The 20,061-nt window shown below is 43.9% G+C and overlaps 1 protein-coding gene across 1 annotated transcript in view; it reads left to right on the top strand.

Annotated features, from left to right (window-relative positions):
- The window catches only part of OSGIN2 (oxidative stress induced growth inhibitor family member 2), a 53,639-nt gene extending 41,132 nt beyond the window's left edge, over positions 1-12,507 (top strand). The window contains exon 6 of the mRNA XM_068237609.1: positions 1,814-12,507. Within this exon, the coding sequence (XP_068093710.1) occupies positions 1,814-2,855 (1,042 nt within the window). The 3' untranslated portion in view covers positions 2,856-12,507. The remainder of the gene's footprint in view (positions 1-1,813) is intronic.
- The last annotated feature ends 7,554 nt before the right edge of the window (positions 12,508-20,061 follow it).

Here is a 20,061-nt window from a genome sequence, read left to right as displayed (position 1 = left end):
TAATTGGGAATAATCCCTGTTTATTCAATGAGTAATGCAGTGTAAAATGTTATGTTCTTCACATGGTTACTCAATGAGCAGGAATTATTTCCAGTTACAAGACTTGCATCAACAGGCCTTTCATTTTGCTTTAGACTTTTGACACCTATTGGTGGATCGGGGTGTCTGCTGGACTCAGTCTGGAAGTTGGATCACAAGGTTTGTGCATCTAGGCTAGTGAACCATTTGTACTGAAGTCTGCCCTGAACTGGTGCCCGAGGGATAGCATGCAAATCCCTGCATGCAACCGTAACTGAAAGCGTATACAAACTTGAGGCTGAAATTATCAGAATTGCGTTTCAGCTGTGAAGACTGCAGATGCATTTTTTAGAGTGCTGCAGGTGGGGTGACATCATTGTGTCAACCTGAAAATTTAAAAGTAAAAGTAAGCATTAACTTGAAAAAGCGGAGACTGTATCTCCGCGAAACGCGTTGTTTTAATAAAATTTTATATCCTAACTACTTCCCTGTCCATATATCTTCACTTCTGTGAAGTTTATAACTCGGTGACACACGCTTTCCAGCACCAGAAGCTCTGTATAGAGCTGCCTAGCGTCGTCTGGCTATTGATCCACCACTTCCTGGAGCGAGTGACGTCACTTCCGCCCCGCGCTAGAGCTCAGTCCCCGGCTCGGCTAAGAGGGACAAGGCGAATCCGGGCTGTGTACGCTGTGCCAGCCCCATCGTAAACAGGTGAGACCTGTCCTATTGATGCATAGTATAGTGGTGCAGCGGACTTAGAGCGCCCCTCTTTTCCTTCTATCTCCACTACAGTGTTTTCAACGGGAGCAGCCGAGTTCAGACTGCGGGGGCCTGATCGCTATTTAGGGGCACACACTAGCTCCATATTTCCTCTAACCTGAAAATTTGTCGTTTTATGAAGGCAATCGATAAGGAACGATCCTTTGATTGCTAAATAGGATACAATTGATCCGAGTTGGATTTTATGATCAAACTTGAAGAAAGAATCATTTATTAAATTTGAACAATCGATTATTACCTTCATATTATTTTCAATTGTAAAAATCGCATTTAGTGAAAAAATTATACGGTTAATGGGCACCTTTTAGAGTAGGCGGTGCTGTTGTGGGCAGGGGCTTAGTGCGGCAGCAATGTTGGGCGCACAAACTTTGCGCAACGGGGGCTCTGCGGAGTTTGTGGCGTGAGATTCTTTTGAGAATCTGAGTTTACTGGTATGATTATAAAGAGGGTGACGACGCTAGTATGGCAGCACAATGTCAGAGTATCTGAACCCATTTCACTCGGGATGTAACTCTCTCCTGCTCTCCCTATGGCATGTTTTTACATATTTTTGTAAAATATATCATCATTGCGTGAGAAATGTACTAAACCTATTATGCATGCTTGCAATACCTGCTCTCCCAGAATGCTCTGGGAGAGGGAATTCCACATAGCTAATCAGCTTAGGCTAAGCACCTCTGGGATGGTGGGGCTACATACAATATACAGCTATGTATAGATATAGGAAGTGTTTTGAACGCTGAATCTAGGAATATTACTGTAAAAGTGGGTATCCTGAATAATTAACTGCATTCTATTTTGTCACTACGGGGCCTTTTTAAATATTTATATAAGAGGTGAATGGAGATTGTGCTAAATGCTTCTTTGTTAAGGAATGAATCTCTTGGTGGTAAAAAGCCCAAATGTGCTGATATGATTGAGTATTGAATTGATCCATGTTCATAGGTACGGAAGACAGATGAGGACCTACTTTTTGTATCTAACCCTTATTGATTGTTTTTATTCATTACAGAAATGTCAAAAGTGACCGTGCTACCCCGGCAGAAGTGGCGGCATATTACAAACATTTTGTGAAAATTATGGGCATGAAGAGGAATTTTGTGGACAACACCTACATCACATCTGTGGCAAGACCTTACCGAGATCAGGAGCAGCCGGATGGTCAGGATTCTGAAGAAGTGGCCCCGGAAGAGTCTTGCATTGATAAGGACAACGAAGAACCCTTACTGAAGAAGAACTGGGAAGTCCATGGCTATCGGAGGGCATCCGATGGCTCCCATCAGCCTTTTTGCCTCTTTGCCGAAACTCTTGTTCTTGCCACAGGAACATTTGATGCACCTGCTCGGCTAGACATCCTTGGAGAGGACCTCCCATTTGTTTCTCATTCCATTGCAGAGTTTGAAGAAGCTGTGGGCACAGGGAGACTAAATGGGGCAGTGGACCCGGTTTTAATTGTTGGGGCTGGGCTGACGGCAGCAGATGCCATCTTATGCGCGCACAACAATAACATTCCGGTCATCCATGTCTTCCGCAGAAGGCTCAATGATCCAAATTTAATTTTCAAGCAGTTGCCAAAAAAACTGTACCCAGAATACCACAAGGTGTATCACATGATGTGTACTCAACTCAGCACTGTTGCCTCCAACTTGTATCCCCCTTATACGAGTTACCCTGAGCACCTAGTACTTTGTTTTAAGCCTGATATGAAGTGCGTCCTTCAAAGTGCCAACGGACTTAAAAAAGGCATCAAGATATCCAAGGCTTTAGTCTTGATAGGTTCACATCCAAATCTGTTTTTCTTGAAGGATCAAGGAAGGAATTTGGGGCATCATCCCAGCCAGCCCATCACCTGTAAGGGTAATCCCGTGGAAATTGATCCATATACGTATGAATGCTCCAAAGAACCTAATCTTTTTGCTCTTGGCCCACTTGTCGGGGACAACTTCATCAGGTTTCTAAAAGGCGGAGCACTAGCCATAACGCGATGTCTGGAGCTGAGAAAGAAGAAAAAACAGCAACTTGTCGAAAGTGGGAACGATGATGGCGTATCGTAAAGACACTGTGCCACCTAAGCTCTATGTGGCATCTGCTTCTCTGAAAGTCTCCCCTACCACCCTTTCGTGATCTGAAAATGGGCAGATCCCACCAGTATGTGTTTTTGCACAGTGCAATGTATTTCATAACCTATGGAAAAAGTGAAGAGAACCTCTGCTGCTTTTTTGTTGAAGATCCTAGAAGACTAACCAGATTTGCTGTTAACAGCAAAGAATATTTAATTTGTTAGTCTTATCATTTGCATTTCCAGCATCAGATTCCATTATACCAACTTTTTTTTTTATATATAGCTACCTTTGGGATGTACAGATTGGTAAAATGGAAGGTGGTGCTTCTTGTATGTTGCGCCTGTATTTATCTTGTTTCAAAACACTAATGCTCTTGTATTTTTAGGGAATTATGAAATGGGAATTTCTTCTGAAATAGTTATTTCCTGTTGCAATTCTTTGCTACTTACAAAAAACTGTATTGTAAATGACTCTTCGCGTACCTGAATGTGGGGTCCATATATACTCCTTTCTGCCAAACAGAGAAGTGTACGCAAGTACATTGGTTGACGAATGTTAAATACCTGGTCAGAAGACACTTCCTGCACCACAAGCCATAGGGTGAAGTCAGTGGCATATTTAAGGAGCTTTGGGTTTTTTACTGGGCCTCCTAAGCATTCTAAACCTAACCATTCATATGACCCAAAAACCTGCTAATTACATTCATAGTATGAGAGGTGCAAGCAGAGGAGGGGAAAAGCTTGTTAATGATTCCCACTATTCATAGCATATTTAGAAGTGATGACTACCAGCATAACTCCATTGAATAGCTAAAACTGTGTTTGAGAGAGGGCCCCTAGTGGGCTCTTCTGGTCCAAGGGCCCCAACCTCTGCATCCCTGATTGCTACGCCACAGGTTGAAGTCTTAAAATGGGTTTAAATTTCATTTTTAACGAAGATAAAATTCACACTTGTTGAAAAGACCCAGCTGAAAATATTTTAGCTGTTCATAAACTATCCTCTGAGCCTCGTAAATACGAAAGCAGCACCACCCCATGAAGAACGCTCCCTTCTATCGGTATTCTGTGATTTTTACATGTGAAACTAAACATGGTGGAGATGGTGCACTGGTTATGGGCACTACATTTTTCATGTAGGAGTCCAGGGTTTTAATCCTGGCTGAAACCAGTACCTAACCAGGAATTAGTCTTTGGACAATACTGCCTAATGCTCCAAATGCCTACCAGGGTGACTTACCAAGCATGCTTTAAATCATACCTGAAGTGAGTAAAATAAATAAAGTTGGACACCTCCGTAGTCCAGAGGCTTACTGGATCCGTGTAGAGCCCACAGTTCCAGTGCAGGGTTCCTCTTAATTTTCCAACAGTGCTCCTGGGCGTAAATGAGTGTCCAGACAGGGCATGCACAAGTAAGGTCCACAAATTCCCAGTAGCAGCTGAAGGAGGACTTTTTCCCTCCAAACATGAGAAATTCTTTGTACTGGACATGGGTGGACCTTACTTGTGCATGTCCAGTCTGGATATGCTCATCTGCGGTTCTGCTCATGGCCAGAAGTAACATTTTTGACTGGCAGGAGTTAAAGCGGAATCGTGAACTGTACAAAAAAGTTTCAAAAAGCTTCTGCCAGCCCCCTGTAATCGACCTGTGCCCTTGCAGTCCTGGACCGATCCTCCATTCCCCCGCCACGGCTCACTTTTTTTCCCCCCTGTAATGGAGATTGACTTGTAAGTCAACCTCCATTGAGCCCTGGCCGTGCGTATCCTAGTACGTGTTCCTGTAGCCAGGAGTGCTCTTGCGAGGCAGACACTGATATTTGTCTAGGCAAAATCCCTTTTATTTAAGGTCTGTTGTATCTCAATAGACAATATAATTGCATCATAATACAATGCAATTATATTCCTATGGGGGTATCGCATTGATTGCGGTGTTTCGCGTTCCATCAAGAATGCACAACATGCAGTGCAATTTACAGGGCACCGTGTGCATTTACAGTGGCTGTGAGGCATCATTTCATTGTACTCGATGCACTGTATGGTTGCACTGCAGTGATACTGCACAATGCAACTTTTCGTATGTTTGCGTAGTGTGAAAGGGGCTTTACAGTGTAAAAAGGAGAACGCAGGCAAGTTATAATTGGGATTAGCACTATGTATACATGTTAATCTTTGTATGTCAATTCTGGTACACATTAACACAGAAAATGAGAAAATGTAGTAAAAATGATCTCCTTGACTAAATCAAAGAATCCTCCTCCTACATGTAGTAAAAGCTATGGATTCCCTTCACAGTAAGGCAAGCATCCAAGCCTTTCTTAAAGGACAACTGAAGTGAGAAGACTATGGAGGCTGCCATGTTTATTTCCTTTTAAACAATGCCAGTTGCCTGGTGTTCTGTTTGGCTTCAGAGGTGTTTGAATAACATCAGAAACAAGCATGCAGCTAATCTTGTCAGAACTGACAATTGTTAGAAACATCTGATCTGCTGCATGCTTGTTCAGGGTCTATGGCTGGAAGTATTACAGACAGAGGTTCAGCAAGGCTTCCAGGCAACTGGTATTGCTGAAAAGGAAATAAACATGGCAGCCTCCATGTACCTCTCTTCAGTTGTCCTTTTAATGCAAACATAGTGTTTGGCATATGGTAAGATACTCCACATATCATCATCTTTATTTAAAGAACCCTATTGTAAGTGGGTGGTAAATTCTCCTTTCTTCCATACACAGTGCATGCGTTCCTGTCCTGTCCAGGGATAAAAAGCTACTTTGCCAAGCTTTTTTTTGTTGTTGTTGTTAGGTCATTTCTAAGGAGTCTAATTGGGCTTTTACTCTTAATTGGTACATGTGCGGATATCCAGGTTGGCACTAATTAACCCAAGTCCTTACAGTGTGCCTATACAGTACCCTACCTTTTGCAGAGGAAAAATCCTATTGATATGGTTTAGCTTAGATCTGTTCCTGCTCAGGAACTTGTGCAATGCGGTGGGCATTTAATAAAGTGAATCTGTAACCAAAAAAAGCCACTGTGGGGTACTTACACCGGGAGGGGGAAACTTCTGGATCCTAATGAGGCTTTCCTCATCCTGTTCAACCTCCAGGATCCAGCGCTGGCAGCCCCCGAAAATAAGAGGACAACCTTGTCAGCTGTGGCACAATAGTGGCTGCAATTTACCTCCTGTGGCCGCATAGTAGCGGCGATGTATGAACACTGCCATACATATTACATTGTAGCAGCGTGTTTCAAAACAATAGCGATCGTCAGCAATTTAAAAAGCTGCTGAAATCGCTAGTAAAATGCTCTTGTATGAATGAGGCCTAACACTTTTATAAATGTACACTTGCCTATTCAATAGTGTGTACAGTGTAACCTGGTCTGCACAATGACCTTTTTCTTCTATCAGATTGCTTGCTTTTGCTTTCTGTTTACATTCTGTTTGGCTTATTGCAGTTCTTCTGATGTTCAGTAAGAATACCATTCATGCCTGGCTACTGTACAATAGTACTTTGTTCTGGTTCCCAGGATACAGACGCTTTAAAGTGCTCTTATAAAAAGACGTTTTACTAATGTGATGCTTTATGAAGCTGGTGACTGGGCCCGTTTACTGAAGAGGCTGTGTGACATGCAGTTATCTGTAGAAGCCAGCAGTCTTCCCTTTATGACTTGATACTTTACCATAGACTTGGCTAATGCTGATTGCACCTCGTGCAGCGCTATAGCATTGTCAGCTGCCTTATTAGAAGGCATGTTGTATAGAATATATGCATATGGAGTGTTCTGTATATGTGTTGTGTTTTTAATAGAATGTTGTTACACTTTGAATGTTGCATTAAAGTGAACTTTTAACTGAAGTAAAAAAAAAAAAAAAAAGTTTACCTTACCTGTGGCTTTTACCAACCCCCTGCAGCTGCCCTGTGCCCATGCTGTCACTTTAGTGATCCTTCAGTCCCCTGCAGCGACCCTCTTCTGGTCGGCCAACTGGCGATTCGACAGCCACTGTGCATGCGATCCTCGATCACTCTCCTGTCGCTAGGAGTGTTCTGCGCATGCATACTAGAGATTCTTTCATATTGCGCAGAGCACTCCCGTCCATGGGAGTGCAATCAGGAGTCCTGCAGACCAGGGCCGTGCATCCAAATGAGGGTCACTTCGGGGGACCCAAGGACCATTCAGTGATGGCGCATGGCAGCTGCACGGGGCTTGTAGAATCCCCAGGTAAGTTAGTCTTTTTCCTTTAGTTTAGGTTCACTGTAAGGGCCCATTTCCCAGAAGTGTGAAATCGTAATGCAAATGTTCGCATTAACGCTGAAACCAATGCAGTTCAATGAAGTTGCTTCCATTCAGTGTGTTTTTTTCAAATATATTGTGATGCACAAAAAAAATCACGATTAATGAAAGTTGTTGGTTCCGCATGTGAATGCAAACTTTTGTGTTTGACATGCAAATGTTTGCATCAGTTTACCCATGTCACATGTTTCTTCTTGTTTCCTGTGTAGTCAGTGATATCATGTTGCTATGGAGATTTTTAAAAATCAGATGCAAACATTTGCATTTAAATCACACAAACTCATTCCTTTTCCAAATCTCATTGAATTTGCATGTGCAATATTGGATGTGAAACGCACAGTTTACTAGTGGGAAATGGGCCCTAGCGGGAGGAATAGCAGATGGTGTCAGTGTTATTGCTGTGAATCTGGCTTACTTACTGGGGATTTTAAATACTAGAAAAAGTGAGCTCTGAATACCACGTCTTTTGCTACTATTTTAAGGAGAACCTGGGCAGATTTATCTAACAGTAGAGCAAAACTGGTACAAAAGAAATTAAGCACTTGCTGTGACCAATCAGAATCCTTGTTCTGGGGATCTACTCCAGTTTTCGTTGTACAGGTTTTGATAGGATTTCCTCAATTTGTCCATGTCCGCCATGGAGTTGTATGTTCATGAACAGACTGATATTCTGGGGCAATGGTAGAGGAGTGAAGCGGAGATTTACTTGAACCTATGTATGTTTGCTATCGAACAGTACTTGTGATTGGTTGCCACACCTGAGAAGTGGCTATTTGTGCCTATACTGCTTCTATGGAACCTTCAGAAAGGACAACTATTGCAAAAAAAAGTAAAATGCATATACAATCTAGATATCTCCCAGAGTAAAATGCTTGACAAATGTATTTTATGTCACTTACAGTAGGCAGTAAAATTCTAATAGGTCCATCAGCTGTTACTTTGACTCACTCACTCACTCACTCACTCACTCCTTACAGCCCGGATGCTAAATCGGGAATAAAGTAAGCCTCCTTCTCTTCAGATCCTTTCTCTGTAGCTGAAAAATCTCTCAGCTATTCTCATATGATCTGTGAAAAAGCAGTGTGTGGGCAGTGCAGAAACAAACAGTAAATCATTCCTCTGTGAATGGTTACAGAGAAGTGGAACCTATCTACATGGTACAACTAGCCCTGATGCCGACACAAACTGTTACAAAATAATAACGTGTATAACGCACAGCATGCAATGCTTTCACTTACCGTGCAGTGTTAGTCACCAACGCAACGTGTGCACTGTGAATGGGGCATTGATTTTTCATTGCAGTGAGTTATTCTGCGTTAAATGTTGTTTTCACGTGCGACTTTAACGCCCCACTGTGAACTTAGTCTGAATATTTTTAAATGCAGCCCAGCAATAGAATTGAATGGGAAACACATTCTTCTTCCCCAGAATTCAGCACCCTCGGTAGACTGGTCTAACTTGTGTAATTCAAGCAATTGGCTGATCTGGCAGATGGGTATTTTAAATTAGTGCATTAGTACATAGAAGTCATTTTACAAATGTATAAATCAAACTATTATATTGACAGATGATGCAGATCAATCTCTTTAACCAATCAGAATTTGTGCTATTAGGCCTCTTTCAGACAGGCAACTGACAGGACGTGAATTCCCCACCTGTCAGCTGCTCTCCTGCCCCGGCTGGGCGCTTGTGGATGCTTGGTACCGGCGCTAGACAGGCGGCCCCCTATAGTGTTACATCTGAGGGCTGCCGCAGCCATGCGCAGACGTGATATGTTGCGGACGGCAGACAAGACTGCAAGTGTGCTGTTCAGTCGACTGTCTGAAAAAGTACACTTGCTAGGTTAAACTCTGCCGAGATGTCCATTAAGGACCAACTTGGCCAAGATTCCAGTGTATGTACAGGAGCCCCTCTTTAAGTTGCCTAAAGGTCTGCAGTGCCTGTTCTTCAGCGACTACCACCCAACAAAGTGCATTCTCCTATTAACACCGCCAACTGGAATATTGTGCTGTGTGCCCCCCGATATAAACGTATGTAATTCTGAGTGACCGTGCATGTATACAATGCTTTAGTTCAGCGGTCCTCAAACTAAGGCCCACAGGCTAAATGCGGCCCCCTGAGGCTTTTTCGCTGGCCCTCAAACACAAAAATGTATAACTTAGATGTGGCTCACTGCACCTTTAAATATCAGTGTCCTGCACATAGAATGGCAGTGCTGGCACCACCCACATACTGTAGAAGCCAGAAAGCAGTTATTCACTGGCTTCCAATCCAATTCTGCATCAGGTGACACTGCTGTCCAACTGGGTATGCTTCACTGTCTGGTGCACAAAGACGTTCTTCAAGCTTCGCATGACTAAATGGCTGCTGCTGGGAGTTCTCCTCCGGGCATGATTGGGGGAATCAATACTGAGATTTGATATGTCTTTCATCATTTTATGTATGTTCTGGCCCACCAGTAGTCGGAAGTGTATTGACCTGGCCCTTGACTGAAAAAGTTTGTGGACCCCTGCTTGTTTGTGGACAAGCGCTATACTGTCAGCAGAGGTGGCTCTAATGTGTGTACAAGAGATCTGGATTGCTGGATCATCTTTTTTTTTAAAGAGGAACGGCCGCCTAAACCAACATACTGTCATTAAGTTACATTAATTATGTTAATTAAAATAGATAGGTAATATAATCTCTTACCCACACTGTTTTAAAAGAACAGGCAAATGTTTGATTTCATGAGAGCAGCCATCTTTTTGGTTGAAAGGAGGTGACGGAGCATGAGACACAGTTCCAACTGTCCTGAGTCTTGAGCACCTCTCCCAGTTGCTAGGCAACGTGGATAACAACATCCCATCATGCTCTGCACAGCATCAGGGAAAAAAAACCCGGGCTTTTTTTCTTTGATGGGTGGAGCTTAGGTAAAAATGCAGCTAAAAATGATGCTTTGGTAAGAAAAACAAAGTTCTGATGCTGTGAAACTGTGAAAGAAACACCAAGCTTTTTCAGTGCTGCTGAGTAGATTTTTAGTCCGGAGGTTCACTTTAAGGACAGGCAGAGGCTGTTGTTCCCCTAACTTCTCCTGCTGCTTCTGTGCTGAACCATTGTCCCCCCTCCCCCATCCATAGTAACAGAGTGTGTGGGTAGCCTACAGGCTAGCAAAGTGTCTGTACAGCACTCCGTCACCCACAGAGATCAGGACCTCCTAGTTTGGGGGACACAGGCCTCTGAGTGTATATGAAGCTTTAGCTGCATAACTTTCCATAGGTGGTACAGGATTGCCATTCATTGCGAAGTGTGAGCGGATCAGTGTATTGGGCACAGCTGCTAGTTCTTTGATTACATGACGAACGATGGCATATTTGGAAAAGAGAAGTTGAAACAAGATATAAGGTCAAGTAAACTAGTTTGAAAGTTCACTCTTATACTTATTTATGATACTTTTTGAGGGTACCAACAAATGTCTGGGCTATTTCAGAGCATATCTTTGTAAGATTAGCAATACTATATCTCCTTTTCATGCTTTCATAGCTTTACAGGATGACCGACCAGTGGCATGAAGGTATAATGGGACAATTAATCCATTTTTCTGCCGGTTATAACACTTTTTTTCAGGGTGGGGTTTATGTGACTCAAGAGGCGGATGCTGCTTGTGCAGCTGCTCGGTTTGACCTGTCTGATGGGTAGTAGGGATGATCAATCAGATGCACATATTTGAGGATGCAGTATTATGTACATTTTTGTGCAAATGTATGCAGTTTGAAAATAGACCAATCAGTCACTAGCCTGTCCGTATTTTTCAGGGGGGGGGAGGGGAAACTGGCAGTGGCAGCAGGACACAGATGCATCTCATTGTGCAGAGAACACGCCTCTGTGTCTTATGGTAGGTACACACTTGTGACTATGGTCGTTTGAAACAGCAGCTTATCTGCCGAGCACGATCGTTACAAGGGCCGATGCGCCTGCGTTGTATTTTGGCCAGCTTCCGCACTTCCTGTGTAGTGCAGCCTGTAAAGATTGTTACATTACAAATTTCAAATAAACTTTATTTGCAAGTTAACTATCATATTTGTATCTATTGTAACCCCAAGTTTGAGGTTTTTTTTGTTTTGTTTTTTAATTTATATAAATATGTATGCAACATTTCCCTCTGTTCGTTCTTTTCTGCGTGAACGATCGCTAAAATGTGTATGATTGCTGCATTCCAATATTGTTCGTCTGGTAACTATCGTTCCTTGTAAACTATCATTATCGCAAGTGTGTATGTAACATTAAGATTTAGAAACTACGCCTCGGGTTCTCTTTCAAAGGAAATAAATGTCAGCGTCCATATCACTCTCACTTCTGTTCCTTTAAAACTTGGTTCCCATTATTCCCGATTTGGGAACAACTCTTGTAGATTGTGAATCGCCTGCTCCGATGGTTCTGGTTTGGGGTTACCCTGATGCAGTTACCTGGGGTGTCAGGGCAATGGGTAACCACACCAATGCCCATTCATACAGAGATGGATTAAAGGACAACTGAAGTGAGAGGTACATGGAGGCTGCCATATTTTTTTACTTCTAAGCAATAGCCGTTGCCTGGCAACCCTGCTAATTCTCTGCATCTAATACTTTCAGCCTTAGCCCCTGCACAAGCATGCAGCAGATCAGGCGTTTCTGACATTATTGTCAGATCTGACTAGATTAGCTGCTTGTTCCTGGTGTTATTCAGCCACTACTGCAGCCAAATAGATCAGCAGGGCTGCCAGGCAACTGGTATTGTTTAAAAGGAAATAAATATGCAGCCTCCATATACCTCTCAATTCAGTTGCTCTTTAAGATGTAATGGGACCCTAGGCATGGTAGTACATTTGGGGCCCCCTTGTGGCCCTTTTGGTAAGCTGAAGTGGAGAGAAGTCAAAGAAGGTGGCAGGTGGACCCCTTGTCACCCACTAGGCCCCAAGCGCCTGCCTGGGTTGCCTGGTGGATAATCCTGCCCTGCATTCGTACGATGTACCTCAATCTTTCTGTGCTACAGTTCAGTTCCATTACATATGATCTATATTGCTTTTGCTGCATAGATTCCATTATTCGGTTGTGCGATTTCTCTGTCAGATGAAGCATTTTCTGTATGTACGCTGCTCCTTGTTTTGTATTGCAGGAAGCACTTTGTAGAATGTCTGACTCATTCTAGCTGGAGTAACCTCAGAGCCCAGAGTGTGCGTCTGCCATAGTCCTTATGGTTTCTCTGTGAAACATCTTACATTAATCACACATAATACTGTGTAACTGAAGAAAATCTATTCAGATGCTGTATGTAACAATTTGCTGTGCAAAATATGGTTGTTGAAATGCAACTTTATATTATGCAATATAAAATTCAGATGAAGAAAACTGCTGAGCCTGAACTGTTTCTTTTGTCTGTTTCACTGAATGCTGGGAAAAGCCTGGGGTACACATGAAATAAAGGCGCCTGTAAAAAGGGGCGCAGGGGATTGCCGCTAGTAGAATATCGCTACAATTGGTGATATTCTACTGCTGGATTCCATAGTAAAATATTGGTATTGTTTACTGATATTATACTATAACCAGTGGCTAAGGAGCTATGGGCCCTGGTGCAAGGTTGATGTTGGGTCATCCCAAGCGTTTTATACATAACAATTGATACAGCGCACCAAAACCTGCCAAGGATATCCCGTGTCAGAGGTGCAAGGAGGGGATGGGGAACACTTTGTTAATGATTACTACTAATAAAACACCCCTAGAAGCGATTATTACCAGCATAGGACCAATAGAGAGCTAATACTGTGGTTTACGATGGGCCCCTCTGGCCCAGATGCGGTCGCTAGAGATGATCACCAATGTGTAAAATTTTTTGCAAGTTGATGCAAATGTATGCATATTTTCATGCAAATATATGCAGCTTGAAAATGTACCAATCAATTTAAACTTGCATACATTTGCATAAACATGCATAATTTCAGAAAAATGTGCATATTATTGATCATCCCTAGTGGTTGCTACCTCTGCACCCCCTATTGCTACGCCACTAACTATAGCTTAACCTAACCCGAATCTCACACCGAACCCTCCCTTCTACTGATGCCTAACCACCCCTGGTGGTGGTTAACCATAAAACCCTACCCTGGTGGTGCCTAAAATTAAGAGCCTCCACACCCAATATGCAATGCTGCAATTAGGATTTCTGCACCCGCGATGCTATTGGGCGCTGAAATGTACGGTCATTGCTGCTAACAAGGCCCCTCCCGTCTCCAAAATTTACCTTCCTTGATGCATATTGCGGCCATTATAAATTTTGGCCCCAGGAGATGCCCGATAGCAGGCGCCGCTCTGCAGACAATTTTTTTTCCTTTGCCGCAAACCACAGCTTTTACAATAGGTGCCTAAGGTGGAGCGGTTTTTCTTCTGATTCGGAGGCTGGGGTCTTGGGAACATCCTGCATTGTGCTGCTTTGTAGCTGAAGAACAGAACTACATATAACTCGCAGGGCTGTAGAATCAGTCTAAAAATCATCCAATTCCAGGTTCCCAAAAATTGCTCTGAATCCTCAACTCCACAGCCCTAACTTGGTGTATAATAGTTTTGCAATATTTATACATTTAGTAAATGTTTGCCAATTGTAAAATTTTATCTCTCCCTTACTATTCATTTTATATTATACCTACATCTTCCGTAGCGCTGTACATGGTACAAATCAAATATTGCGGAGCACAGATACATGAGAAGTTCAAAACTCTGTACAATCAGAACATCTAGCAATACAAGTACAAATACATACATGGTTATTGTGTGGGTTGAGATCACCAATACTGGTTCATATAATTAATTACAGCAAAAGAGAAACAATAAGAGGAGGTCCCTGCCCTTGTAAGCTTACCATCTAGTGCAGGGGTCTCAAACTCAATTTACCTGGGGGCCGCAGGAAGAAATGTCAGGATGAGGCTGGGCCGCATAATGCATTTCATAAAATAAGTCAATCAGCAGCTCCCGCCCCTTGCATTGATTTTTATTTCAAAATCAAATTCACACTGAAGCAAACTATTTTGCATATTTTACCTTATAGTTCGCTTCAGTGCTCCCATTACAAGTAATCCGCCGTATCCCTGCCGCGAAACGAGGGCTGCAGAGCCCCTAAATTGCCCGGGGGCAATCCGACAGCATTTCCTGGAAGGGGCAGAGCTTTCAGCTTCGGCTCTGCCCCTCCTGACATCAATCGCGGTGCATCGCCGCCTCTCCCCCTCTGTGAAGGAAGAGTGAGAGGGGCGGGCAGAGGCGGCGAAGCGCCGCGATTGACGTCAGGAGGGGCAGAGCTGAGGCTGAAAGCTCTGCCCCTTCCAGGAAATGCCGGCGGATTGCCCCCCGGGCGATTTGGGGGCTCTGCAGCCCTCGTTTAGTGGCGGGGGTGCGGCGGATTACTTGGGAGCACTGAAGCGAACTGTAAGGAAGCTTTTGCCGGCGGGGGCCACAAAATATTGTATTGAGGGCCGCAAATGGCCCGCGGGCCGCGAGTTTGAGATCCCTGATCTAGTGGAACAATCTAGAATTTACACTCTTAAAGGAAACCTTGAGAAAGAATATATAGGCTGCCATCTTTATTCCCTAGGCATGGTTGCCAGGCAACTGGTATTTAGAGTCACACCAGAGTGACAGCATCTGATCTGCATGCTCCTCCTGGGCAAGTAACTAAAGTTTACACTGCTGCAACCCCCATCCATTTCCATTCACGCAAATTAGTATAGGCAAAAAGACTTAGCAGCATAAAATTGCATCACGCATGGTTTTCATCAAAGATGTGTCTGTACATTGCTACAGTCATCTTTCCCTTTATCTGGTTAGTCTTCAAGTTCCTGCTGCTGAAAAACATTCCCATAGCATGATGCTGCCATCACCATGCTTCACTGTAGGGATGGCATTGGCCTGGTGATGAGCGGTGCCTGGTTTCCTCAAAATGTGATGCCTGACATTCACACCAAATAGTTCAATCTTTGTCTCATCAGACCAGAGAATTGTTTCTCATGGTCTAAGAGTCCTTTTGGCAAATTCCAGGTGGGCTACCATGTGCCTTTTACTAAAGAGTGGCTTCTGTATACCATAAAGGCTTGATTGGTGGATTGTTGCAGAGATGGTGGCCATTCTGTAAGGTTTTTTTCCTCTCTCCACAGAGGACTTCTGACAGAATGGCCATTGAGTTCTTGGTCACCTCCCTGACTAAGGCCCTTATACCCCGATGGCTCAGTTTAGGTGGCCGGCCAGCTCTAGGAAAAGTCCTGGTGGTTTCCAACATTTTCCACCTACTACAAGCCACTGTGTTCATTGGGACCTTTAAAGCAGCAGAAATTTGTAACCTTCAGATTTGTGCCTCGAGACAATCCTGTCTCGGAGGTCTACAGACAATTCTTTGGGCTTCATGCTTGGTTTGTGCTCTGACATGAACAAACTGTGGAACCTTATATAGACGTGTCTCTTTCCAAATCCTGTCCAATCAACTGAATTTACCAGAGTGGACTCCAGTAAGCTGCAGAAACATCTCAAGGTCAAGAGAAGCGGGAGGCACCTGAGCTCAATTTTGATAAGTTTGCAGAAGATTTATGCTTTCAAACCAAAGTTCCACTATATATGTTATATTTCCATGACAACCAATCAGTTCACAGCCGTCTCCTTTTAGTTTAGACATTTTTCCAGACTGGTTGCTATTGGTTACTGCACTCAGTATGCTGAATGGCTTCAATCTCCGGAGAGCACAGTGACCCACTACTGTTACAAGGCCTGTCCATCTTGTTTTGGTCACATGTTTTCCAGCTCTAGTAAATAAAAATCACTGCCAAAAAGCTAAATGGTGTGAATGCAGTGGGCAGTGTCGATTGAGCAAACGAATGTGAAATAAATGGCACACATCCTGCATGTCCAGTTTCACATCCTTCATTAGGTAAGAGACTATGGGCTTGATTCACAAAGCGGTACTAACTGTTAGCACACCTGTGAAAACCCCCTTAGCACATCTAAACGAGCTTTTCGTGCGCAAAACTTTATGCGGGTAAAACTTTACGCACGCTCTGCACAGGGTACACCGTGCGAAGTGCCCATTAAAGCCTATGGGACTTAGCACGCGCATAGGACTTTGCGCGCGGTACTTAGCGTGCGATCCGATTGAGAAAACCGGTGCTAACCTACTTAGCACCCTGGTTAGCGTGCCTAAAGACTTTAGACATGCTAAGTAGGTTAGCACCGCATAGTGAATCAAGCCCACGTTGGCAACATACTCTTGTCAACTTCCTCCAACACCTTGTGGCAGCCATCCAGCTTTATGTGTCATTCTAGTCTACTGCTCATTGTGTGTCTTTCAGCATCAATTTCCTTTGTATTTACTGGCTCTGCCTCATGAATAGATCAGTACAGTGAAACCCTGGTCTGCAAGCATAAATCATCCTGGAAACATGCTTGTAATCCAAAGCACTCTTATATCAAAGCTAATGTTACCATAAGTATTAATGGAAACTCAGATGTTCAAATTATTCGTTACACTATTACACTGATTCGTTCCACAATCCAAAAACATTTAATACAAAGTACTCTACTGTATTCTGTAAAGTAAAAAAAAAATACTTTCACTATAACAGACGCATTGCTATCTGTTGGCTTGGCCTAACCTTTATTTGTGGCTTTTACAAGGAACTCATCCAATGAAAGCAAGACATTTTGAATCAGGATGATACCATTTATTGGCCTACATAAAAGAAAAAAAAAGTAAGCTTTCGGCTTATAAGCCTTCTGCAGATTGAGGGCTCGTTTCCACTATTGTGGTGCAGAATCGCCTGGATTCCACCGCTGATGAAATCACATGCGGATGCGATTCCGCATGCGTTTTTTTGCAGCGAATTTGCATAGGTGAGGGTATATGCGATTTTAACCATGTCACTGCCTGTGTGAATTTACATTGGTACCTAGGCGAATTCGCAGCAAAAACGCATGGGGAAACCGCATGCGATTTCCCTATTAAATACATTGTGTGCGATTCGCCTGCATTCCACACGCAGGCAAATTCTGCAGGGTGTTCCGTGCAGATTTTCTCCGCACAATAAAACGCTCCCGCAGACGCATAAGTGGAAACAGGCCCATTCACTTATATGGTCTATGCGAATCCGCATACGCATGTGGATTCGCGATAGTGGAAACGGGGCCTCAAAATGAATTCCAGTATCCAGTTCCAGAGTGTGAAGAAGGCTTATTAGTCAAAAGCTTACTCTTTTTCTTTTAAGTAACCAATATATAGTATCATCCAGATTCAAAACGTCTGCTTTTGCTGATGGCTAACACCGTACAATACGCTACTGCTTATCCAGCGAGTGTCGCTTTCACCTCCTTTTGAAGAAATGTAGCATTGTGCAGTCTGGATACTCAGATTTAGTACAATCAAACCTGAAACAAAAATAAACTTATGAGATAATGATCTGTTGGTGTAGTACAGCTAAGAAATAGAACATTAACACATGAAAAAGGAGAGATGATGCCCAAGGGTGGTGTATGTGAAAGAAAGGAGCTACAGTAAATGGATGTTACACATGAATGAGAGGGGCGCTGCTGCACAATGACAGGAAGCCTTGTGTGTGCTGTGTAGCATTGTCCACTGACTGTTCATTAGTGATCAGGCACCCTAGAAAACCAAGATTCCTATACACTACCACAAGCAATCACAGTTGGTTCATTATATCTCCATTCAGCAGAAAGCTAATCACATCTGCAATTTCAAAGCTTTAGGCCCGGTTCACATTAGCGGTTGTTTGCCAAACGGACCGGATGACCTGACCGGATCCGGATCGGAACCGTACGGTTCTGATCCGGATCCGGTCAGGTTGCATCAGGTGGTAATCAGGATGCGATCCGGATCCGTTTGGCAAAGTTAACGTAAAAAAAAAAAAAAAATGTTGGGGTCTGGGAGGTCAGCAGAAGGGGGACCTGTGGAATCAGGCCCTCTGCTGTTTAGCACTCACCTCCACCTCCGACATGCTGCCAACATGCTGCCAACACCTCCAGCTCGTGCTGCTCCACTCCAAAATGCTTGCCCATGTGTCCCCAGCCAATATCGCCGCAAAAATCCGCATAGGAAGTGGGGTAGAACATCCGGATTTCTCAGCCAGTGTGTTGTGCGGCCTCCGGTTCCCATTTGTTTGTATTGGCCGGATGGTGCAGTCCGGCTCCGCCCCGGATACGGCTGCCGGAGGGGCCGGATGAAAAAATAGCGCATGTTGGAACGGAGGCCGGAGTCCGGATCCGGCTCTGCAGAACGGACCCATGTGAACGGACGCATAGGCTTTAATTGCTATGCCGTGCGTCCGTTCCGTCCGTTCTGCAGGCGGTGCGGCTCCGGCACGGCGATTCCGGAGGGCCACCGCAAGTGTGAACCGGGCCTTAAAGAGACTCTGAAGCCTCTTAAAAATCTTTTTTTTATTACACAATCCTGTTTAACACGTTAGCCCTACCTAAAACGCTGCTTCCCCGCCGCTGTACTTATCTAAATCCCCCGCTAAATCCACAACTGTCTTGGTCGTGGATTTTGGTGCTCTAGGAGGCAGAGCTATGAGCAGCAGCTCTGCCTCCATGCGCTGTCTATCAGCGGCAGATTTCCCCCTCTCTCAGTGAAGGAAGACTGAGAGGGGTGGGGGAGAGGCGGCTATCCGGGCTGATAGACGCCCTGAGAGGCAGAGCTGCGGCTCATAGCTCTGCCTCTCACGGAGGCGCTGCCCGATTTGCCCCCCGGGGAGTTAGATAGATTACAGCGGCGGGGATGCGGCGGTTTAGGTAGGGCTAATGTGTTAAACAGGATTGTGTAATAAAAAAAGGATTTTTAAGAGGCTTCAGAGTCTCTTTAAAGGACAACTGTAACGAGAGGGACATGGAGGCTGCCATATTTATTTCCTTTAAAGCAATACCAGTTACCTGGCTGTCCTGAGTAGGGATCAGGCGGTATCTTAACTGCTTCCGTACCACATTCGTTGACATCTACGTCCAGCAGGTGGCTGCACGGCTCTAACAGGACATAGATTTCAACTAGTATGCTGCGTGGTCCCGCCGCTAACACCGATCTCGCATCTCTGCACCTGCCGCAGTTCACTCACCCTGCTGTGCGTTTCAGTCTTTAATGAATTTTCATTTCCAATAACTGAAAATATGTATATATATATTTTTTTTAAATAATGCATGCGTTTCTGGTTTTCCATAGGAGGCATTCAAGTAATGCTCTCCATGTTTAGTAAACACAACAAGCACTGGTGCCAAGGGAGTGAAGCTCAGCAAAATGAAATTACAATCTAAGGCCCCTGTGCACACACTATGAGCACTTTCCGAGAGCTTTTCTGACCATCAGAGCTTTCTGAGAATTAAAACTGCAGCGATTTAAAAAAAAAAAAAAGGGGGTTGCTGCAATTTTACATCCCCATATACAGTGTATACCAAGCATCATCAGATAATCACAGAGCACGATGTACAAGTCTGCGAAGGAAGACAGCTCCACATGCAGGACTACTGCACCACAGGGAAGCAACACAAGAAGTACTGGAGGCAAGAAACAACACACCATGACATAGCAGCAATGTTTGCCAATTGTCATGTGTACTGCTATGATGGGTGAGGAGTTATACAATGTTATAGATCTTGGTCATCCCATTTATAAAATAAACTTATGGTTAAAGTCACCAACCACACATTGCATGGAGCCACCGCAAAAACGTTACTCTTTACTCTAGTTTCATCTAACCACCGATATACTCTACACTCTTCTGGCTTGTGGGATCTTTTGATGAAGACCCACAGACAATTTCTCTCTATAGCTACGCTGACACCTCTGGCCTCATACCAAGCAGCATCAGATGATCACAAAGCACAATGTACAAGCCTGCGAGGCAAGGCAAAATACAGCGTGACATAGCAGCA

This window comes from Hyperolius riggenbachi, chromosome 5 (genome assembly GCF_040937935.1).
Source record: "Hyperolius riggenbachi isolate aHypRig1 chromosome 5, aHypRig1.pri, whole genome shotgun sequence".
NCBI lineage: Eukaryota > Metazoa > Chordata > Amphibia > Anura > Hyperoliidae > Hyperolius > Hyperolius riggenbachi.
This window is presented reverse-complemented; position numbering and strand designations above follow the sequence as displayed.